Here is a 23,620-nt window from a genome sequence, read left to right on the forward strand (position 1 = left end):
TACGTTGTGTGGGGGAAGGATCACCAAACAAAAGGTGATAAGATCACGTGTGCAGGTATTGATAGGAGTTGATGACAATGAGGATTTGAAATGTCTGGTGGGTTATTTCATGTATTCAGTCGATTATAGTGGTAATAATGAAAACGATTTATCAATTGGTATTATATTATTTAAAATCTAAGTGTGTGTGTGTGTGTGTGTGTGTGTGTGTGTGTGTGTGTGTGTGTGTGTGTGTGTGTGTGTGTGTGTGTGTGTGTGTGTGTGTGTGTGTGTGTGTGTGTGTGTGTGTGTGTGTGACCTCTCTGTGCTTGCTTCTGATTTATTTGCTTTGACAGCGAAGATGATGGGATGTGGTCACAATCTATCCTGAAGCTTTATATTAAAGGGAACTGGTGCTCCGATGCCTCACCTTCTCACCTCCTTTTAATTGGAGCAGCATTTCATAATGCCAAAAAGAACAAACAAATTGGATGACATTTTGTCAAGTCGAATATAAAATCCATTCTGCAGATTTGGTTTACTATTATCCATAATTCTTGATGGATGTTATTAATAATACTTAAACCGAAATAGACCTAACGAAGACCATCATGTGGCTTTTGTAAAGCACTCACCAATATTCTTCATGAGGGTGAGGGGAAGGATGACCAGGATCGTGACCATGACAAGAAGGTAATCCCCATTCAAATACCACGCACTGGTAGGAGGAGAGGACAGAAAATGAACAAGGTGCAAAAATAAAAATCAGGATGTGGAGGTAGACCGAGATACGATTAATATAAATGAATAATGGAAGGATAAAAATATTAAAAAAAAAAAAAAATGTATATATTAGGGAAATGAAGTGAAAATGAATAAATTTAGGGAAAGGCAGATAAGAAAACAGATCAATACTCTGCTTATCTTTGTACTGCTCATCACTTGCGTAGAACATGACAGCGTTTTCATATGTTTGCAAAGATTATCATGTCTGATTTTCATGTAAACAACAGAACTATTCGAGCTGGACATTCAGTTACCATTCCTCACGTGCTTCCTTCTTCCTTTGCACTGTCAACCGTTGTGTTTTGAGAACAAACAGTTCTTTGTAGGAGTCTTGTTGTACTTTCGTGAGAGGCAAGCGGGTGGCATGAGCAAGGAAAGGGCAGTGTGTGGTGAATATAAACGGCTTTAGGGTAGGGGGGTGGGGGGAAGTGGGGAGGTGACAAGTGGCCTGGGAAATTTATCAAATTGGCACAATGTCATCACGTGCATCACATAAGCTCCATAAATTAAGTGACTATTTTCCACACAAGATCATGGGTAACAAGATACCTCCCAGCAGTAAATTTCGTTCCCAGGTCTTGGCCAATGCAGTCGTATGCTTGAGCACATCCTCAACTTGCCATTGTGAATTGGGTTGATGTTAAAGTTTTCAACAGGAACAAATTATTTCCATTTAAGGGGTTACACCAAACGTGATTAAAAAGACAGTCTGCCGTCGATATAAATACGACTTGATACGCACAAGGAACTTTGGTGCAGCAGGAGTCCGTTTGGCGAATCGTGACTGCACGACACCAACCCCAGATTTAATCACCCGTCTACACACAGGCTACTTACAGGTCCGACCAATGTCCTTTCAGCCAGGCCTCCACATCAACTTCCTTTCGAAGGGTGCTCTATCGGACACCCTTTTTTTTTGTAATCCTGATTAAATAAATAAATAAATAAATAAATAAATAAATAAAACTTTTTTCGACGATATTGAAGTTTGAAAAAATATGGTAATTTCAGCATACACTGATCAATTCCATTCCATCGGGACCATACTCTGTGCAGAGCGTTGGTGCTGCCCGAGCAGTCTCCTTGGCTCCTCGGCACAATCCTGGATGGGTCACCACTCCGAAAGCAGTATACCAGCAAGCTGGCACTCATTTTGCCGACCTCGGAAGGATGACGGGCTGAGTCAACCCCACCTGGTGTTAATTCAACAGCCGAGTGGGATTTGAACTCAGGATCCTAGGATCCCAAGCAACACCACCCTAACCATTAAGACTGATCAATGAAAAGTCAAAAACACATCAAACCAGCCTTTGTTTAATGGAGCGAGGAAGAAAATGTTGATTTCTCAAAGAACAGCAAGATATTTATTTGGGTTGAACTTCATCATCAGGAGGCGATAAGTACACAGCCCTTACCACTGATAGCGGAATTAATATAAGCCTTGTATTCTCAACAACAACACCAAATATGCAATGGCGTTGTTTGCCAAAATGGATGATCTTCAAGAAATACTGGCTGCTCGGATGAAGGAATACTGGCAAATTCAAACTTAACCATCTTCCTTCAAAAAAACATGTGGCAACTCAGATATTGGTATTTGGCATTTGTAGGAATGAAACCTGCAAAGCATAAATCAATTAAATACATGTCTTCCCTCAACTTGTCATCCTCCTGTTGCATCAGGAACACTCTCCGCGAATCAGCATTGAGAGAGTCTTTTCTGACTCATTCCTCTGACAGATCTCAATCGATTTAGCCTGGCCATAATTGAGTGCACTTTACTCCAAGCAGGGAGGGGGGGGGGTGTCATGTCAGGTGTTGGTATGCTTCATTTTCACCCCTGTTGACATGGAATGCTCCCAAAAGCTCATTTGCATATTTTGAATAAAGAAAAGACAGATCAGGTATGGGAGCAAGTGCTGAAGCAGCGCGTCGCTACGTCCACTTTCCGAAGGTACTCCAGGGGCCTCGGTCTGGAGTTGTCTGGCCCATCCTCATCTGGCCATCCACCGGGCAGATGCCTGGCCCATCCTCATCTCCTTGAGATGCCGATTACCCTTCAACAACCATGAGGCGCACGTGGTCGGCCCGTTAATCTTCTCCACTCACGAGGCTCCCTCGCTGAGAGAATCTAGTGAGCAGGATCAGCATCAGGAAAATGAGCCACATGTCCATACAGCCGCAACTGACGCTCACGCACTATTCAGATACCAAATCTCATCTGAGTCTCTCTCAGTAACGGCGCAATGGACACAAAGTCTGACCAGCGATAGCCAAAGATTCTCCGAAGAGATCTTGTACCAAAGGAGCAAAGTCTCCGTCTCAGATCCCACATCGATAGAGTGAGACTGGAAGGCCCAAGGTCTTAAAGACTTAGACTTTGATTGTCCTGCACAAGTACCGACAGTGCCACATCCCATGATCCAGCGATTCCGTGACTCCTCAGGCCCGACCCAGATGTCCATCGACCTCTGGCTCCCAACATGTGGAGACATCAATGTCACTGTCAAGGGAAGTGAATCTCTCCGTGACCTCAACAGTCAACATCCTCACCACAAACAGGTACAGACAAGATAGCAGTATCCAAAACTTCATTGGAGGCCTGGATCTTAGGATTCTCAGGAAACCTGTAGTCACAGCGGCTTTGACTCCTCATTCAGCGCATCAAGGGCCCCCATAAGGTTATCCAGCGTCTTCACAGAAATGACCGCATCATCTATGAAATCGAGGTCAAAGATCCTGACATTCCAAAACGATGCACCGCAGCTTGATCTCACCGACATCCTCCCCGGAATCAAGTCCATACAAGCACTGAAAAGTATGGCGGCCAACACATACCCCTGACAAACTCCAGTAGCACCTGGAAATAAGTCAGAGATGGAACCACCACACCTCACAACACTCAGTCCCAGAGTATCGTTCAGAAATCAGATACATTATTTTTTGTGACACCCCATGAAGACCGAGAATCCTCGAGAGGGCATCCTGATTCACTGAATCGAGCACTTTGTGGAGATCAAAATAGGCCATGAACAACCCCTGCCGAAACTTTCATCTGTTTAATTAGGACCAGAAGAGCAAGGATACGTTCAGTAATTGACCTCTTTGGTGTAAAGACTGACTGCTCTGGTCGCTGGTGCTCAAGCAGATGGTGGCGAACCCTATCAATAATTATCCGAGCAAAGATCTTGCCTGGAGCAGAGAGCCGCGTCACCCTTCGGTAGTTGCTTCAGTCCTGGCGATCATCCTTCCCTTTCCAAACAGGGACAACAAGGCCCCTCTTCCAGTCAGTTGGGATGATGCCTATGCTCCAAATAGAGCACAGAACTGCATGCAATGACATGAGTACAGCATTTCCACAAGCTTTGAGAAGTTCAGCATGGATGTCACAGATCCCAGAAGCTTTACCCCCTTTCAATTGATTCACCACAGCTTGTGTTTCCATCAATGAAGGTGGTTCACAGTTGATTGGAGGATAAGCAGTTGGGACAGTTACACTCATGACGTCAATTTCAACAGCTGGTGGGTCAGCCTGGTACAGCCAATCAAAGTAACCGGCCCAGCGGGACTTCACTTCAAACTCCTCTGTCAAGAGCTCACCACCCTCCGCTCTAACTGCAGTACACCGGGAGACGGGCTTGGAGGAACGCAATGCACAAATGCCCCTGTAAGCAGGACGAGAAGAACTGGACCACAGTTGATGCTCTTCCCCCTCACAGATTCCTTGCACAAAGGCCTCCTTGTCCACCCTCAGTGCACGTACAGTTTTACCCCTCCACTCCCTGACAGCTCAGCTCTGCCTTTAAGCCTGGTCGTGCGACTCTGGTCAATGGAATCCAGTGTCCCTTGAGAGAAAAAGTTTTTCTTCGCCTGATGGTGGATTCCAAGACATCCACCGGCATCATCAAGGACGGTGGTCTTGAAGGCACTGCACAACTCTTCAGGATTCCCCAAAACACCCTGGCACCCCAAATACCCACTCAGCCTGTTCTCAAACTCCTCAGATACCCTGTTATCCTCGAGCTTGCCAACATCCAGCCCAGGCTGGGATGGTACCATTCTCCCGGATTTGAGCTGCAACTTCAGAGTTGTTACAACAAGCCTGTGGTCGGTATTTAGGAACTCAGCACTCCGGTAGACCCTGCAGTTGTGGATCATCCTGCAGTGACCATCAACGAACACATGGTCAACCTCCTTTGCCACACCACCAGTGTTACAATACCAAGTCCAGCGATGAGCTTGTGGGTGCTGAAACCATGAACCAGCCACCATAATTCCATAACTTCTTGCAAAGTCAAGGAACTTAGTGCTATTCTAGTTCATAGTTCCAGACGCTTGGGGACCAACACACGTCTCATAACCATCCTTGTCAGTAACAGTCGATGCACTGAGATCCCTCAAGACAAGAAGTATATCTCGTCTGGGGGCAATGATCAACCACAGACTTGAGCGTGGCATAGAATGCGTCCTTCACAGTGAGATCGCTCACCTCAGTTGTCGGAGCATATACAGAGACCAGGGAAATGACACCCAATCCAGTGTCCCTTTTGCCCCAGTGACGAATCCTTCGTCTCATTATATGCTCGTTGACCGGTGTTACCTCAATTATCATTGGAGTCAGCTTATTGGACACAGCTACAGCAACTCCTTGGGTATGGTAACCATCAGAGCGACCGGACCAGTCGTAGGTGTAACCACCCGCCATGATTGCACCATTATCCGGTCTCCGAACATCAGAGAGAGCTGCAATACCAATGTTCAAATGCTTGAGCTCAGATGATAACAGAGACAGGTGATCATCCTCTCTTAGAGATAGGACATTCCAGACACCCACCTGAAGGGACCGCCTCAGGTTAACCCTAGGCGACCGCCGTCTGATGGACGACACCTGAGCACGACCACAATCTGACTGAGGAAGGTTACCCCATGCTTTTCTTCTTATCATCAAAAAATTGGGGTTGCAAGGCTTTGCCCCAATCCCATCATCCGGTGAGTTGCCCTGTGAATAGCAGCTGCAGAGGAGGTAGTCCCACGGAGTGGTTTTCAGTTTTCTTTGCGTTTTTTTTGTGTGTTTTGTGGAACGAAGTGTTTTACGGTGGCCGGAGTGCAAATCGTGCCACCAACCTCCTCGAAAAGTAACCCAACTGCAGAACTTCCCCAGATGCAGTTGGGCTCCAGATATGGATGGCCATTGGCTCACAAGGAGCTCCTCCACCCTTTGACAGGTTTTTTTTTTTTAAATCCTGCTGGGTGTCTATATCCATCTACAACCTCCTCACCAGGAGGGCTGGTGGGGGAGACGGTTTAGTCACCGACAACCCGACCGTAAAACAGGTTAGTACAGGTTTACATGGTACCTGTAAGCAAGTCACAGATCTGATCCGACCTGACAATAAAATAGGTTAGGATGCATTGGGCTCGACATTGATACATTTAATAAACTTGACCAAGAAACTGCGCAAGCCCAAAATGAGAGAATTACGTGAGTCATGATTGTGCTTACATACCTGAACATAGCTTGAAGAGACTGGACTATCCCACTCCCAAAACAAGTTATTTGACTCGTTCTTCCGATTAGTCTGCATGGGGCACCATTATCCTTGACTGACGTAGGCCTCCTCATGTACCATGTCGGCGATAAAAAAACATTTCTTAATAATAATCAAACGCCACCGAGATACTGTATATCGTAAGAATGTTCCTTCCTTTGGATAGAGCTCAGAGGTGATCATCAAATTGTGAATTGTAATCAACAACTCGTTTTCACATCTTGCTTTACGTATTCGCAAGTTCACTGCATCTTCCCGCAGACCACATGTGAGTACTGGAGTGTAGTGCATTTGAGAATATTATTAATCGTACCCCTAAGTTTGGCGATATTTCATTGTATGTAGTGGATTTCAAAAACCTTGTTGCTTCTATCATGGCGATCGTAAATCTGGGGTCAAAATTGATGTTTATTATGCGATTTTGACGGTGCCCCCACCAGGCATCCAAAATCCCAACCACTTGTAAAATTTGGGTACCCGATGCCAAAACTAGGTGCCCTGGGCACCCGGACACCAATTAACGTCGAGCTCTGCCTGTACCTCTCTATCTCCAACGCATCAAGGTGTCTATCTAATTCCCATTTAAAAACTTATCCACCTCCTCCATTGCCAATACCTTTCCAGGGAGACTATTCCACGCATTAACCCCTCTCTGACTGAAAGACTCCGTGCCGTAAAACTGTCCTAACTCTCGTCTTCTTTATCTTAAAGCTATGGCCCCTGGTCCGAACACCATCCACTCCACTGAAAAAAACTTCATTGCATCCATCTTGTCCACATCCTTCCTTATTTTAAACACCTCCATCAGATCCCCTCACGATCACCTCCTTCAAACGTTCCTCATACCTTAGTCGAGCTCGGCCCTGGAATCATCCTAGCAGCTCGACGCTGTACCATCTGCATGGCAGCTATGTCCTCCTCAGATGTGGTCACCAAAACTGAAAACAATATTTGAGATGAGGCCTCACTCAATTGCAGTCCAGTTTGAACATGAACTCTTTTGATTTATAATTTATCTCCCCATGAATACAACCTAAAACTGAGCTGTTGGCTTTCCCTATAGCTGCCTGGCTGGCACTGTGCTATCTGCTTACCCCTCATATCCATTACCACCCCCAGATCCTTCTTCTGTGTGACACGCTCCAAAATGACCCCTTACATCACGTAATCTCTATTTTCATTGTTCTTTCGCATCCCCAACACCTTACACTTGCTCAGGTTAAATTCCATCTGCCAATCTTTTGCCCAATCCATACAAGTATCAATACCCTCTTGTATCTGTTCACCACCCACTCTGCTATCCACCTTACCTCCAAGCTTTGTGTCATCTGCAAGTTTGGAAAAAGCCTCCTCTTTACCCCGTTATCCAAATCATTGATATAAATAATGAATAGTAATGGTCATCCAAGTACCGATCCCTGAGGTACCCAACGACTTACATCCTCCCAGCAAGACATCCTCCCACTCACAGCAACTTTTTGCTTCCTACCACGAAGCCAGTTTCCAATCCAGTGAGTGACTCCACCAGCCACACCACAAGCCCTCACTTTGGCGAACATTACCATCTATTAAAGGATAAAATTTCACCAATCCATTTGGATGTGCTCATCTCCTCCACAAATGGAATGCAAGTGATTTGAATTGTGACCATGGCAATACCTTACAAATCATCGACAGGGTTGTGCGTGCAAGGTCACCTAATGGGGGTTGCAGTTCAGCATTCGCAAACACCTTTCTGTGGTGTAGTGGCCTGCGGGGGCAGGGCACGATGCGGGGAGCGAGGTGGAGGAGTGGTTTTGGAGTTATCACGTGCCTGCACAGGATATAGGAGTTCGCGCCGCCTGAGGCGTTGTTGTAGTCGTTGTAGCCGTTGTCGTCTGTGGAGCCTGTGTAGTCTGTGTAGTAGTGTGCATCCGGTGGGCAATAAACAGTGTTCAGCAATCCTCACGACTGTGCGAGTCCCACTGCCCTCCGGACATTACATTGGCGACGAGTCTGTTCGGATCGGCGTGTGCAGAGTGCCTGGGTTACGTCGGATTGACGTGCAGTTTGGGCCGGGGTCATTGGATCGCTGCAGCGAGTAACTCAGCGCACCTCGTGCGGTTCGAGGTCTACACCGGGCGAGGGTCCCGGAGAAGCGCATCGCGAGTTTCGCGCGCCGCACGCACAAGCTTCGGGGCCAGGCGTCTCGCCGTCACGGACGGCTCGAGGATGGCAGAAGGTCGGGGCACGGCGCACGGACGCGTGCCCGTCTTCATCGGAGACGACTTCGAATTGTTTTCTGAACAATTGGGCTGCTATTTCCACGCGAATGATGTGGACGATGAAAGCAAGCGCAAATCGATCTTGCTCGCCTCGCTATCAACGGAACATTATCGGCTGCTGAGTGATTTGGTAGCGCCAGATAAACCCGGTGATGACGGGCTGTCGTTTCAGGACATTGTGGAGAAGATGAAGGCACACATGTCGCCGGAGAAGTCATTGCAGCTTGCTCGATACCAGTTTGATCACCTCGCGAAGGGTGTGGAGGAGCGCGTTGCAGATTTCGTGGCACGGGTGAAGCATTCGGCCGTGGCTTGCAAGTTTATGGCGGAGGAGCATCCAGCGCGACTCAGAGATCGTTTTATTTCGGGGCTGCAAGATGCGAAGATGGTGGCGGACATTCTGCGGATGCGAAGTGTCGACGTTACATTCGACTCGGCAGTCGGGACTGCTTCAGCTGTCGAGCAGACGCTCACGGATCTCCGTGCCATCGCCGGCCAGGACGTGATGGGTAGTTCCGGCTGGGGCATGTCGGCTGACCTCAGGGTCCACGCGATGACGCGCGGCCGCGCAGGGAGCGAAATGGACATCCAGGGGTGCTGGGGGTGTGGTGGTCCGCACCTGCGACCAGTGTGCCCGTAAAAGAACACCGTGTGTTTGCATTGTCACAAGGTGGGACATCTGAAGAGTGCGTGTCGGATGGCGGGGGCCGCCGTTAAGGTCTTGGATGGCGAGGTGCGGGACGACCCCAGCGACCTGGGGAGCGGCCTGCAGCCAGGGCATAGCGATCCCGGCGGCCCGGAGCAGGAGATGCAGCCAATGTTGAGTCTGTTTTCGATTGGTCCGGAGGTGACAAGACCAATCACAGTGGAGGTCGAGGTGAATGGCGAGCCGATCGTATTTCAAGTTTACACCGGGGCCGCAGTGTCGGTCATGGGCGAGCGGGTGGCTCGTGGTCTTCGCGGTGTTCACCTGGTCAAGACGACCTTGTCGCTGTGCACGTACACCGGCGAAGCGATTGCACCACTTGCGGTGGCAGACGTCTCGGTGGTCTACCGGGGTCGAAGCGCCCTACTCTCGGTGTTTGTGGTACGAGGGGAGGGGCCCGCCCTTTTGGGCCGGGACTAGTTGGCGCACCTCAGGCTGGATCTCCAGTTCGTACCTCCAGGTGCCCCGGTGCCTCCTTCGAGGTTCTGGCGGCAGGGGCCGCGACGATGCAACGGGAGCTGCCGTTCGTTGCTTCCTGCGGCGATGATGTACGGTTCTGGGCAACGGGAGCCATGCCAGCCGCGATGAGCTCTCGCGCTTCGGCTGTGCTCATGATACAGTGCGCGCCCGTGTCGTTCAGGCGATTTCAGCGGGGAATTGGAGCGAGCCAGTCGCGTTCAAGAAGTTCGCGGATCGCGACCATCGACGACAAGCAGGTCATCGCAACGTTGCGACGACAACCAAGGGACGGACACGCGATGTGATTCATGGGTTGCTGATTGTTGCGTATTTGGTTTTCGTTGCTCGAGTGATGCAGTTTAGCGTTGTTAAAATAAATGCCGACAGTTCGTGTGTGAGCATAATATGTTTGGCTGGGATCAATCGATGGGATGTTCGATATGATCGATGTGATATGAAGGCCTTGGGGGCGATCGTGGCAAATAAAGAGGTCTGGCTGATCTCCAGCTGCGAGGGCAGCCCACGGGTCGCTACCCTGTCAAGTGTGGGATTTATGCTGGGGGGACGCGCTGTACGTGAGGGGAAGGTTGCATTGAAACAGGCGATGTTTTTGTTGTTGAATGACACTGATATGTCTCCAGGCTGCACTGACCGTCCATGTGGACGTGCATGGTTTTCTCGGTTGGGTTGGATGCGCGATTTTGGTGTGGGGATCAGGGATCGGCTCGGAGCCGGGGTTGGTTCGCTGTTCAGCGTTACCCCCACTCCTGGTTTCGCCAAGGTCAGATGTGCCTGGCGCCCTGGAGCGCAACTCTCTGTTCTCGCCGAAGCCGTTTGGACGTGCGTTGGGATCTCGGCTGATTGTGATACGTGGGGTTGTTATGGGATTGATGGTGCGCCCAGCCGGCGGCGCTGTTCAGCGTCACCACCCAAGGTCAGACGGGCTTGGCGCCGGGAGGCACAAACCTCTGTTCTCGCCAAGGTCGGCTGTGCTGGCGCCACGGGGCTTCCAGACAACGGGGCTTCCAGGCTCGGAATGTTTATCTGATTCGGGTCTGTCTGGGGGAGATGTGCCGCCTTGTCGGCCGGAGGCGTTTGATGGTGCCGGGGGAGGTTTGCTCGGGAGGTCGTCGCGACCTCGCCGGAGGGCGTGTAAGCATGAGCCGCCTGGGGGTGCTTCTGCTGTGTAGTGATGCTGTGCTTCCCGCCTTGCTTCTTGATATCTTTTAACGCGGTCAGGGTTTTTGTGGGTTCGTCGTGCAACTCAGTTTTTGAGAACCTGTCCGTTGAAGTTCAACTCGCTCACATCGACACGTTATACGGTGTGATGTGCCTATGCTTTTTGGTTATTATCGTTTTTGTACCTCTCTGCTTTTATATCATGGTGTTCTGTGCCGATTGTGCTTATTATTATGATGGTCATTTTATAATCATGGTTTTAGGAGGGAGGAGTGTGGTGTCGTGGCCTGCGGGGGCAGGGCACGATGCGGGGAGCATGGTGGAGGTGTGGAGGAGTGGTCACGTGCCTGCACGGGATATAGGAGTTCGCGCCGCCTGAGGCGTTGTTGTAGTCGTTGTAGTCTGTGGAGCCTGTGTAGTCTGTGTAGTAGTGTGCATCCGGTGGGCAATAAACAGTGTTCAGCAATCCTCACGACTGTGCGAGTCCCGCTGCCCTCCGGACATTACACTTTCTACCTTGAAGTGAACGAGTGACCGCATCTCATTCTTCAAAAGAAACCATCTCAATTATGTTCAAGCTTAGTTCAATGTATTATTTGTGCTTCTTGACATTCATTCACAAACAATTCAAATCGTCTAACATAAAGTGAGTAAGACCGGACATTTCTGGATTGAGCACAGATTCACAAGTCATGAATTATATTGAATGCTGAAAGGTTGGGAGGGGGGGGGGGGATGTGGTGGTGGGAGAGAGGAGGGGTTGCAGACATCCAGGAACCTCATCCTGTGCACAACCGTTATGCACCACCTGGTGAACACACGTGTTCCCTGCAGGTATTATCGTGCTTAATTTCGTAATGTTTCAAACCATTGATTGGCCAATAATTTTGATAGAAATATCGAAGAGAATCCTGCTTTCAATGTAGCAATATGAAAGAAGAACTCACCTCCCTTCATCACTGTCACTCAATGTCTTGATCACCGTTGGTAACTCGCTCTTAATGATGTACAAGTAACTGGACATAGCTGTGGGTGAGAAGAAGGGATTGGAAAGTGAGAGCTTTTCTTATGCTTGTTCTGGTGTCTTTCATTTTCACAATGTTACACCGTCATTATGCGTACACACCTTCCCAACAAAGTTAATGTCAGGACTGTAAGACCATTTACTTCGGAAGTTGAACTCTTATGAGTTTTGACATTTGTCATATTTTTTACTTGCCCAACGGACGAGTAACTGGAAACTTTTACTTGTCCTGATAAATGAAACATTTTCATTTTTCCATCAATAAAGGTAACATTGATGTTAAGGTGACGTCGAAAGACAAAACTTCGTGAAGCCTTCAGCAGCATGCAATCATCGGGGTTGCAGTCTGGCAGTGCCAGACGCTGTGAGTGAGATAACTGAGTTTCTATCTCGAGATGAAAAGACAAGTCAGCACCGTGTCATAGCGGAAAGAGAGGAAAACATTTACTTCGACGCTCACCATTATCATCAGACGAAGTTAATGGAAATATGAGGGATGTACCGAAAGTCTAAATTAAAGTCTACTAGTGCGCGCCCGTACGTGCGTGGCCGTACGTGCAAAATAAAAAAAACTTTCAAACAACCACACAGGCCGTTCCTTCGCTCTCGTAAATGACGACTGGATTGGGGAATTGTGTTTATCTATAAATGCGCATAAGAAATCGAGAAATTATTAGAATATAGTAAGTCATCACTATCCGGAAGTCCATACGTTGTAACGCGGCTGAGGATCTCTTCCCCAACGGCCACGCCTACGCAGCAACATGTCCTGTCATTGGTTTGGTAAATAAATGGCCATAACTTAGGAATCACTTGTCCGATTAATATCAAATCTTGAAAAGGCACATACTCAGATTCCCAGAAATATTCCTGGCAAGTTTCAATTAGGATTGGACCAGTGGTTGTCGAGAAACAGTGGTCACACACACACACACACACACACACACACACACACACACACACACACACACACACACACACACACACACACACACACACACTGCTGGAATTATAGATAGATTTAGAATAGGTCACAGTATCTTGCTCGTCATGCTATCACCTCTGGTCCTGGTTTAGATGAGACCGTACATTATATTGCAATCACAATGTGCTGATTCTTTTATCTCCTCTAAATGCCATGGCTTAACTCCTCCAAGACTGATCGCAGGTTAGTGGGGGGAAAGCGAGGGGGAAGGACGAGAGGGGAGGGGCATGGAATATGAACTAAAATTAAGGAAAAGTTCTCAATTAAAATATCAATCAATTGGAAGAATCAATAAAAAATCAATTAAAACAGAAATCTGCTCATTAGCATATCTATGAACCATATAAATTTACAAAAGGAAATACAAGAAAACTGGATACCCAGTTTAGTCTTATATGCTTTGCTTGTGCCTTATCCGTACTCCATCACTACCATTAGTTTAATCTACTACTGTACCAGAAACACCCACTCCCTTCGGGAGTGGCAAAGGGGGTGGAAGGTAGGGGGGGAAGGGCAACTTTAAGTGACAGCTTTTGACTTTGCCTTACATGAACTGCTGGATGCCCTTTGGGATTGGCAGGCATGACACCGTCGTGATGACGTCATCACGGCATTGGACCAAGTAAGTTATAGTAATAATAATAATAATAATATATATATATATATATATATATATATATATATATATATATATATATATATATATATATATATATATATATATATATATATATATACACACACATCTTATATATTATTTCCGAGTTTGTGGTTTCGTGTCGCGCTATCTTCGACTTTGTTCTGCGCTCGAGTAACGTGATATTCGGCTTACATTATCTCAAAGACCATATGAGGTGAATCGTACAAAAAAAAAGTAAATAAAATGGTTCTGAAACAGTGAAATCGTATTCCACTTACTGCATTAAAGTAAAATTACTACTGATACTCTGCATCAGTTGCTTTCTCAAACACACCCACCCCAACATGTCACGCAGAGCGCGGGTTATGCTCGTACATATAAATACATACATACATGGGTGGGGCATATATATATATATATATATATATATATATATATATATATATATATATATAAGACAATTGCAATACATATGCGTGCGCACACACACACACACACACACACACACACACACACACACACACACACACACACACACACACACACACACACACACACACTATATGAAATCTCAGTGCACAATTCAATTATCCATCACACACCTCGCTATGCCCGGGGATCATTTTGCTCAAACACAGTGTTCGAAAGGACAGCAGATTAAGTTAAAACAGTGCTAAGTTAATGTAGAATGTGATTTGTCGCCCATCATATTTCACATTCTCTTCAACTCTTCACATTCAACTTTTCACATTCTTGACATAAATCAACCATATGCTAAAAATTGCACAACTGCAATTTTACACCCACATCCTCATGATGGAAAACATCTATAGCAGAGTGTTTGTGGTAAGTGCATCATTAATAGCAGAGCATGGTGTGGAAATTGGTGCTGGAGTAGCCTTCGGAATAAAATCCACACCAGTGTGGGTGATGTAACAAGGCTTTGCTCACTCCACCATCAACACACCCTACTCAAAGAGTGCTTCAATAAAATAGCCACTTTCCCCCTCAAAACAATGAAAACCATGAAGTAAACTTGGACTGAACTATACATAAACATTTGAAATGAGAACGGCACACAGGAGAGCACATTCCTCCACCAGGCTGAACAGTTTACGCTTTGTGTCCCACCGATAGGCAGAATCTGCATCCGGACTTTAACCAAAACATAATCAGCTTGTTCTTGTCACACACCCAACTCATCCACTAAGTTTTGTCATCATCCATCCATAAAGGTCCTGTCACACCTTGACGATTTAGCCAGCGTATGCCGACGTATGAAAAATTTGCCGAATACGCTGGCACATGTCGAATACGTTATGGTTAAGTTTTGTATACGTTAAGAGTGCGCTGGCATACGTCGAAAAATTTCAAGCATGTTAAAATTTGTCGACGAGCTCGACGTACTATAACGTATGCCAGCGTACTACGATGTATGCCAGCATGCTCTTAACGTATACAAAACTTACCCATAACGTATTCAACGTGTGCCAGCATGCTCTTAACGTATACAAAACTTACCCATAACATATTCGACGTGTGCCAGCATGCTCTTAACGTATACAAAACTTACCCATAACGTATTCGACGTGTGCCAGCGTTTTAGACAATTTTTTCATATGTCGGCATATGCTGGCTAAAACGTCAAGGTGTGACAGGGCCTTAACGTTTTGAAATAACATGTTACATATATCGTTTTTGGCCCGATCTCTCAATGATGAAGAATCACTTAAAACATTTTTTAAAATTCTTGGATCCAGATCAGATCTTCACCGAAAGTCGAATCAAATCATCCTTGTCACACTCCCAATCTGTCCACCAAGTTTTATCCAAATCCATCCATAACTTTTTGAGATATCTTGCAATACTGTACTTCGTTTTTGGCCCTATCTCTCAATGGTGAAGAATCACTTTGACAATTAAATAATTATTGCATCCAGATCCGGATTCGGATCTTCAAAATTGAATCAGTTCTTCCTCGTCACACACCCAACCTGTCCACCAAGTTTCATCCGAATTCGCCGACGACTTTTTGAGATGTCGTGCTTTCGATCATATTTAGCTCCATCTCTCAATGGTGAAGAATCGCATTTAAAAATTCTAGTGGTCGGATCCTGATCCGGATCTTCACCAAAATCTAATCAGTTCGTCCTTGTCAAACACCCAACCTGTCCACCAAATTTCATCGGAATCCGTCCACAACTTTTTGAGATATCCTGCACACAAACAAACAGAAAGGGGTGAAAACGTCACCTCCATAACCTTCGGTGGCGGAGGTAATTATGGGGTATCTTTGTAGATCTTCTCCAAAATAATAAATGGCCCCAAATTGAAGAAGGGTTTCCACATGAATTAACCATTTTGCATAACAAGGGAAGTAAAGGAAGGGTCATGCAAATAATAAACAGTTGTCGCATGGAGAGCCCCAGCATTTGGGATGTGCAGTATTGGATTCACATAGCCACAGAACAAAGGGTCCTTTCCTCCCTTGAACAAAGGGTCCTTTACTCCTTTACTTCCTTAAACAAAGGATCCCTTGGAGTAAAACCATCTTTTACTCAATGAGGCAAAGTAGTGTAAAAGAGCTTGTCAAAGACCCTCCACTTATTTGCACAATTGTATCGCAGTCAAAGCATGTTGGGAATCACAGGACAAACATCTAGTGGTGTGTTCAGATGGTTCTTGGAAACAGCGTAGTTGTAATAATCGAACAACAAACACAAACTTTTGCATTTTAATTATATCGGTAATGATGGTTAGTGAAAAAATTATTCCATATATGTGTATGTACAGGGTGGGGCATATATATATATATATATATATATATATATATATATATATATATATATATATATATATATATATATATATATATATATATATATATATATATATAGATATATATATATATATATATGAGACAATTGCAATCTTTCTCGCCAGAAGCAGTCTTGGCATAACTAATTATTGTTTTCTTTGTTTTACAGAAAATACTTGAAAGTTTTTAATGATTGAGCACTTTAAATGCAATGAGCATTTTATTTTTTATTTTTTAATTTTTTTTAATGCAATGATCATGCCAATTTCACAAACAAGGTCATCATGACAGATGAGGCACACTTTGATTTGGCAGATTTAACTCCACCAGATTTCTTCCTCTGCAGATTTCTGAGGGGCAAAGTTTATAAGGAACATCCAACATAGATCGATGAATTGAAGGCAAACATCACTGCAACCGTCCGCTCTATTGATCAAGAGACATTGCTTGCGGTAATGAACAATATGATGATCCACTGTCGTGAATGCACGAGTTCGAAAGAGGCCGATTTGTCTGATGTAATTTTTTAAGAAACAAAGAATCAAAAGTGATTTTAAAAACTTGAAGTATGTGCCTATGTTGTACAGAAATTTTATTTTATTTGGTTTAGAAACAAAAAAGTGATAAGGATAATAAAACCATCAGATATGAATACCCCACCCTGTAAACACACACACACACACACACACACACACACACACACACACACACACACACACACACACACACACACACACACACACACACACACACACACACACTTAAAAAAGTCAGGCATTTTTTGAAGTGTTGTATCTTGTTCTGAGAACATTTTTAATGACCCTCATACCAAGCATGACCTACACATTTGTATTTTCAGCAACCAAAGGAAAACAGTGGAGATAACAGGAGGATTCACGTGTTGTTTTTGACAAGTGAGCTTACATTGGTGCAATTAAGATGTGCATTTGACATTCAACACAAGAAGAATGCTTCTACCGGTCATTGGATATACTAGTACGTGCCCGTAAAAAAAAAATAAATAAATATTCAAACCGCGAGCAACAACCAACAACCACACAGGCCGTTTCTTCGCTCTCGTGTGCCCGTACGTGCGTGGCCCGGAAGTTCGCATATTATTCGCAGTTACGATTATTCGCAATTTCGTTTTAATGCCCAAATATTGAATTAGCGCCAACGTATTTTGCCTTTTCGCAATGTCATCGCAAGGAAAAACAAAAAGAGAAGAGAAGAGAGAAAAAAAAATTACTTCCTGGTTCGGAGCATACCAGCACTATGATGTTACCGAAATTTATGCACCGTCTAATATGAAAACGATCATAACTTGGGGCATTGTGTTTATCTATAAATGCGCATAAGCAATCGAGAAATTATTAGAATACACGAAGTCATCACTCTCCAGAAGCCCGTACGTTGTAACCCGTAATGGGGAACGCGGCTGTGCTTCCCTTCCCCATCGGCCACGCCTACGCAGCAACATGTATTGTCATTGGTTTGGTAAATAAATGGCCATAACTTGGGAAGCACTTGTCCGATTAATATCAAACCTTGAAAAGGCACATCCTCAGGTCCCCAGCAATATACCTGGCAAGTTTCAATTAGATCGGACCAGCGGTTGTCGAGAAACAGTGGGGACACACACACACACACACACACACACACACACACACACACACACACACACACACACACACACACACACACACACACACACACACACACACAGATTGCTGGAATTATAGATAGATTTGATGTGCTGCTGGGCTGTCAAATCACTTTGTGCAGTAATAAGGGGGTGATCTGATTGCTTAACTGTTTGCACCTCATATTATAATGCCAGGCTTCAGTAAAATAAGGCACTGCCTTAAACAGGCTGTATTGTCTCTTTCAATTACAAGGTAGCACGTGAGTATACTCTGCAATAATAATAATAACTAGTGTAATAATATTTTTTATAAAGCTTTGCAGTGAAGTCTGATCCAAATAATTTTAAAGCAATATATGTTTTTGTATATTGTAATCAGTAAAAAAGTGTGGTAGATAAAAACATTAGGAAGGAAATAACTTGCACCAAAAACTTTAACATTTTCATGCTCACGCTGACGCTGACGCTCATGCCGGGGGTATCGCTATAGCTCTCTGTTCTTTGAACAAGCGAGCTAATAAAAATAACCGAACATGGGAATGTTGTTGATGCAATTTATTTATGTGACAACATGGGACACAGATGAGGTGCAAACCTCTGACAGAGATAAGTGCTGAATAATTACATGTCCATTTCATTGAGACCAAATTACAAAATGTTGCCTTGTGGAGAAAGTTTCCACATCGGGATCCAAAGTGGAAGTAACAATCTCAGTCCTGGGTATGTCCACCTCCAGCAGGAATCACTACTGCATCACGTCCATGGAGTGTGTTTGCAGTACCTACTCTGGGAGGTTTTAAACCGATTGTGTCGATGGATCGGACGATTGTATCGGTCCTGAACAGGAGTCGTTATCCTGGGACATCCGCTTCTTGGCATATCTCTTGTTTATCCAGTGGCTTGATAACGTCTGCTGAGGATATAAACAGTTCCTTTCCTCACGTTACATAGCCTTGGAACATGGAGCTAATCGAAGACCCTGCTCAAAGGTGTCTAATGATTTGATTCCTCTCATTTTCTGATCGTCATGGCATTGAAATGGTTTGTTAAGTCACGTAATCACTGTGTTTTTTGGATCATCCACACGATGGTGTCTTGGAAAGACTGTTTTGAATTTGCTCAGAATGCCTCGTGTCACCTCTATAAATCTAAGGATGAATGAGTTGCACGTGCTGAATGATTATTACATGAGGAAATTATGTTACGTTTAAACTTACAATCAGGTGTTCTGCACATCCCTCGTGCCAAAAAAGCACTTGGAATGAACGCTGGAACAGTCCATCAACAATTACATTATTTCTACATGTTGCATTTATTTTATGGTGGAGAGTGTATTTAACCATTGTTTACACCCAAACAAAGCAATGATTTGCTTTATAGCCCTCTAGCAAATGCTATTTATGTAACCTTGAGTAAACTAATTGACCAATGTATGATATAAATAAATTTTCCATTTGAGACCTGACAGTAAGCAAAGGTGCCAAACAATCCACCAACGGGTTAAGGTTGGAGAGTCTCCAACGCAATTTGTTGGAGATATGAATCACAACGCACGTTGTTATATTTTTGTACTGTTGGGACGTGGGTGAAATCTCATGCGACGTATAAACCAAAACCAATTAACACAAGCCACATATTCTTGCAGAGAGTTCATAATTTGGAGAATTTTTTTGAAACAAAACTCTTTTTGTTAATGCAACTACAACTCATCAACATATTGACGTGTTGATAAATGATTAAGGAAAGGCAGAAGAGGTGCATTGCAAAAGGTCTGTCTTTGCACATTGATCTGCTACCGAATAAAACCAATATAGTACATCCTTCCAGATGATGTGCTCTAACGAGACATTCTAAATTAAAGCCTTGCATCCAGCCAACTAAGATTCCATGACAGTTTACATGCCCCAGGATTAACGTGCCTCTCTGCTTGGGTCACAAGCCCATTTCCCAACACACAACAAATGGAACGGCTCATTAATGTCACTCATTAGACACGAAAATGCAATTGTGAGCCTTCAATTTTCATGGTATTATGCGATTCTTTTGATTTTGATTTGATTTTTTTTCCCCAAAATTGCCATGATGTTAAATCATGAAACGTTGATGCAACTAAGAAACCTCGTCCTTCAATCCCCTTCTTGGTTCACCCCGGGACTAAGAAGTCCCACTTTCTGCTGACCGTTGGCAGGCTTGCAATGTGAGCACCATTTCATGTGGCCTCACATGCACGTTGCGATCCCATGAAGTAACCAGTGCTAATTGAAATGCTCTATCTCTGATATCTTCATTTCTGAGAAACAAATGAACGCTAATGAATATTAAAATGTGCAATGAAATACACTCATCGAATTATAACTTTCATGTTTTTCAGCAAAGACCTGAGAAATACATTTAAATGATAAACAAGGATGCTAATGTATCTCAAAAATATGAAGCAAGAATTTGACCACCAGAGACATTTTTATCAAGAGTAATGTTACAAAGCCTTCTATTTATCCACAAGAGCAGGGCACTCACTCCCCATGGTAAAATGCACTGGTAAGAAAGGTACATATGACCAAAAAAAAAGTAGTGCTAAGTTGAGAAAGTCATCATGTGACGGAGAGCTTACAGGTATTTTTTATACAAAGTCGAGACTCATGGAGTAGTTAGACCATAGAATGGATCAGGATGTAATACAACAAAAGGAACAGGACGGTGTTTGTCTCTGGATGTGTCCAGGCGGTGCTCGTCTCCGGACAGCTTGGCTCCGGATACATCAGGGCGGTGTTTTTCTGAAGACGTGTCCTGGCGATGTTTATCTCCGGGTGGTGTTTATAGTATGATCGGTATAAAGTCGATTTTAGACATTATTTTGTTTCCATCTTTGCTGATATTCTCTGCAGAATCATTTTGATGAGGCGGTATGAATCCTAATTAACGTTCCACCACATGCTGCCTTCTCTTTCCCCACCCCTCCTCACTCTCCCTCCCTCCTTGATCCCCCACCCTTTGTTGCTCCCACTCCCTCCTCTCTCTCTCTTACCCCTCCACCTCCTCACCCCCCCCCTCTGTCTCTCTCCCCACTCTTTCTGCCCTCTCCTAATATTCCCATCAACAAAGTGACAGGTGATATTTGCTAGTCTATAATAATAAATGTAAGTGTGTGTGTGTGTGTGTGTGTGTGTGTGTGTGTGTGTGTGTGTGTGTGTGTGTGTGTGTGTGTGTGTCCTTCGTAACTCCAAAACCATAAAACCATGAAACCTAGCGGCTTGAAACTTTGCACGCATACCAAGGGAATAAACACCCCCTTTGAAGATAATTAACGGCCTTATTTAATTATATCCTTTATCGTGGCATCATTCACCTTTTTTTTGGCTCCACAATGCCTTGTCTTGGAACAGGCCGCAACAATTTCTTTACGACAAATTTTTTTTTCCACTTTCCTCACTCATTATCGAATGCCTGATGATCACACCTACGAATCGCTGGACGAACCTACGAATGCAATGCATATAAACACCTGGAGACACAAGCGTTTGTGGCTTTATTTCATTTCCGCACATGCCATCACCCCTGGAATCTCTTAACCGAAGCCGAATTACAAAATTTAAACTGCAGAATTGACCTTAGCAGCAGTTCCAATCCAATAAAAAGAAAGTTTTCGTTTGCCCAACTCGGACAATGTTTGACATTCCAGGTATCTCCGGGAGGTATTTAATATGAATATTGTTTATCCAGCGATCGGTGATCGCTAATCGCTTGCCAAGCCTGACGTTCCTTATCAACCATTTTGTTGGCGTGCTTGCTTGAGTGCTTAAGTCACTTGGTGAGAGCTCTACAAGCTGTTTGGATGTTCGTTTGCAGCCATGGCAATACACGGCAAAAGTACTCATACTGACCTTCTGCCCGACCCTTCTGCACAACGCAACCAAAAATACAACGATCGACCAGCTGCCTGTGTTGCCCCCGGCAGTGTCAAGCCTGCTATTTCTTATCAATGGATGGATAGCAGAAAGGATGAATGGAAGGGATGAATAAATGGAGAGAATGAATCCATCCATCCATCCATTGGGACCATACTTTGTGCAGAGCGTTGGTGCTGCCGAAGCAGTCTCCTTGGCTATTGGGCACAATCCTGGACGGGTCGCCACTCTGACACAGTATACCAACAAGCTGGCACTCATTTTGCCGACCTCGGAAGGATGACAGGCATAGTCAACCCCACCTGGTAATAATTAAACAGCCAAGTGGGATTTGAACTCAGGATCCTAGGATCCCAAGCCCACCACCGAACCATTAAGCCAACACCAGGCAAAGAGAAGGAATTAAGGGAAGGAATGGATGGGTGGGATGTCCATACAGGTATTTGTCTCCAGAAGCATCTGGGCAGTGTTGATGTCCCGACAGGAGTTTGTCTCCGGATGGGTGTTTGTCTCTGGACATGTCCGGATGGAGTTAGTCTCCAGACGCGTCTGGGTGGTGTTCACGTCTGGACGGAAGTTTGTCTCCGGACTTGTCCGGGTGACGTTTGTTTCCCGAGTGCGTTTATCTCCAGACATATCTGGGCGATGTTTGTCTCCGGGTGGTATTTTTCGTATGACCGGTATAAAATGGATTTCAGACATTATTTTGTTTCCATCTTCATTGTTATTCGATGCAGAAGCATTTTTATGAGACAGTATGAATCATAATCAACGCTCCACCGCACATCTGCCTTCCCTTCCTCTCGCCTCTTGCTGCCTTCCCTTCCCCCACCTTTTTTTTGTTTTTTTTTGTATACCTTGGTCGAGGCTCGTATGAGAGCAAACACACAACTCACAGCAAGGAGGCATGAGACAAGAGGGGCGGGAGTGGAAGGGACAAAACATTGGGGAACAGACACAGGTGAACTGTGGAAGGGAGAGGGATGGGGATGGGACGGGGAACATGGCAAAGAGAAGACGGACATTTCAGGGACTTTCAGGAAGGAAAGCAGGAGAAATGAAGGAAGTGGGCTTGGGTGGATTATCGGGGGTAGAAAAGATCGAGGATTTGGATGGGGGAAGATAAGAGGTGGTGGTGAACAGCTGTTTTGAAAGCCTGGAGGGAAGAATGGGAAAGAATAGAGTGAGGAAGTTTATTCCAAAGGCGGGAAAAAAGAGGAATGAAAGAGTGAAGATGAGCAGTGATTTGTGATTTTGGTAGTTTTACCAGAAGGGGGTTGTTGGCGGACCTTGAGCGCCCTGTGGAAATGTGGTGGGGACAAATCGCAGAGAGAGCAGGGGGGGGCAAGGCTGGAGAGGAGTCGGTAGAAGACAGAAAGACCACCGACCAACCTGCGGTGATTGAGTGAGAGGCCCAAAGACTCAGCTTCATTGCGGGAGATGCCGATGATCTTAAATGCCCTGGTTTCGACAGCGTGAAGTCGAGAAAGATGGGAGGCAGGAGCACCAGCCCAGAGGGGAGAGCAGTACTCCATCAGGCTACGGACAAAAGCTTTGTAAGTGGTCAGGAGCTCAAGAGGGCCGAGGAAGGACTTAGCACGACGGAGGATTCCCAGTCGGCGACTGGCTTTTGAGGCGAGGTTGGAAATGTGACTTTCCCAGGAAAGGTCATGGCAGATAG

At 45.2% G+C, this 23,620-nt stretch overlaps 1 protein-coding gene across 4 annotated transcripts in view; it reads right to left on the bottom strand.

Moving 5' to 3' along the window:
- LOC147018592 (sodium-coupled neutral amino acid transporter 3-like) overlaps nucleotides 1-23,620 on the bottom strand; it is a 104,920-nt gene that overhangs the window by 46,268 nt on the left and 35,032 nt on the right. For all 4 annotated transcript variants that reach the window (XM_085898387.1, XM_085898388.1, XM_085898390.1 and 1 more), the window contains 2 exons: nucleotides 11,870-11,948; nucleotides 615-697 (listed from right to left, as the gene is read on the bottom strand). In XM_085898387.1, the coding sequence (XP_085754513.1) occupies nucleotides 615-697; nucleotides 11,870-11,948 (162 nt within the window). The remainder of the gene's footprint in view (nucleotides 1-614; nucleotides 698-11,869; nucleotides 11,949-23,620) is intronic.

Source organism: Eptatretus burgeri, chromosome 10, assembly GCF_056783735.1.
Source record: "Eptatretus burgeri isolate ZD-2024b chromosome 10, Ebu_testis_v1, whole genome shotgun sequence".
Classification (NCBI taxonomy): domain Eukaryota; kingdom Metazoa; phylum Chordata; class Myxini; order Myxiniformes; family Myxinidae; genus Eptatretus; species Eptatretus burgeri.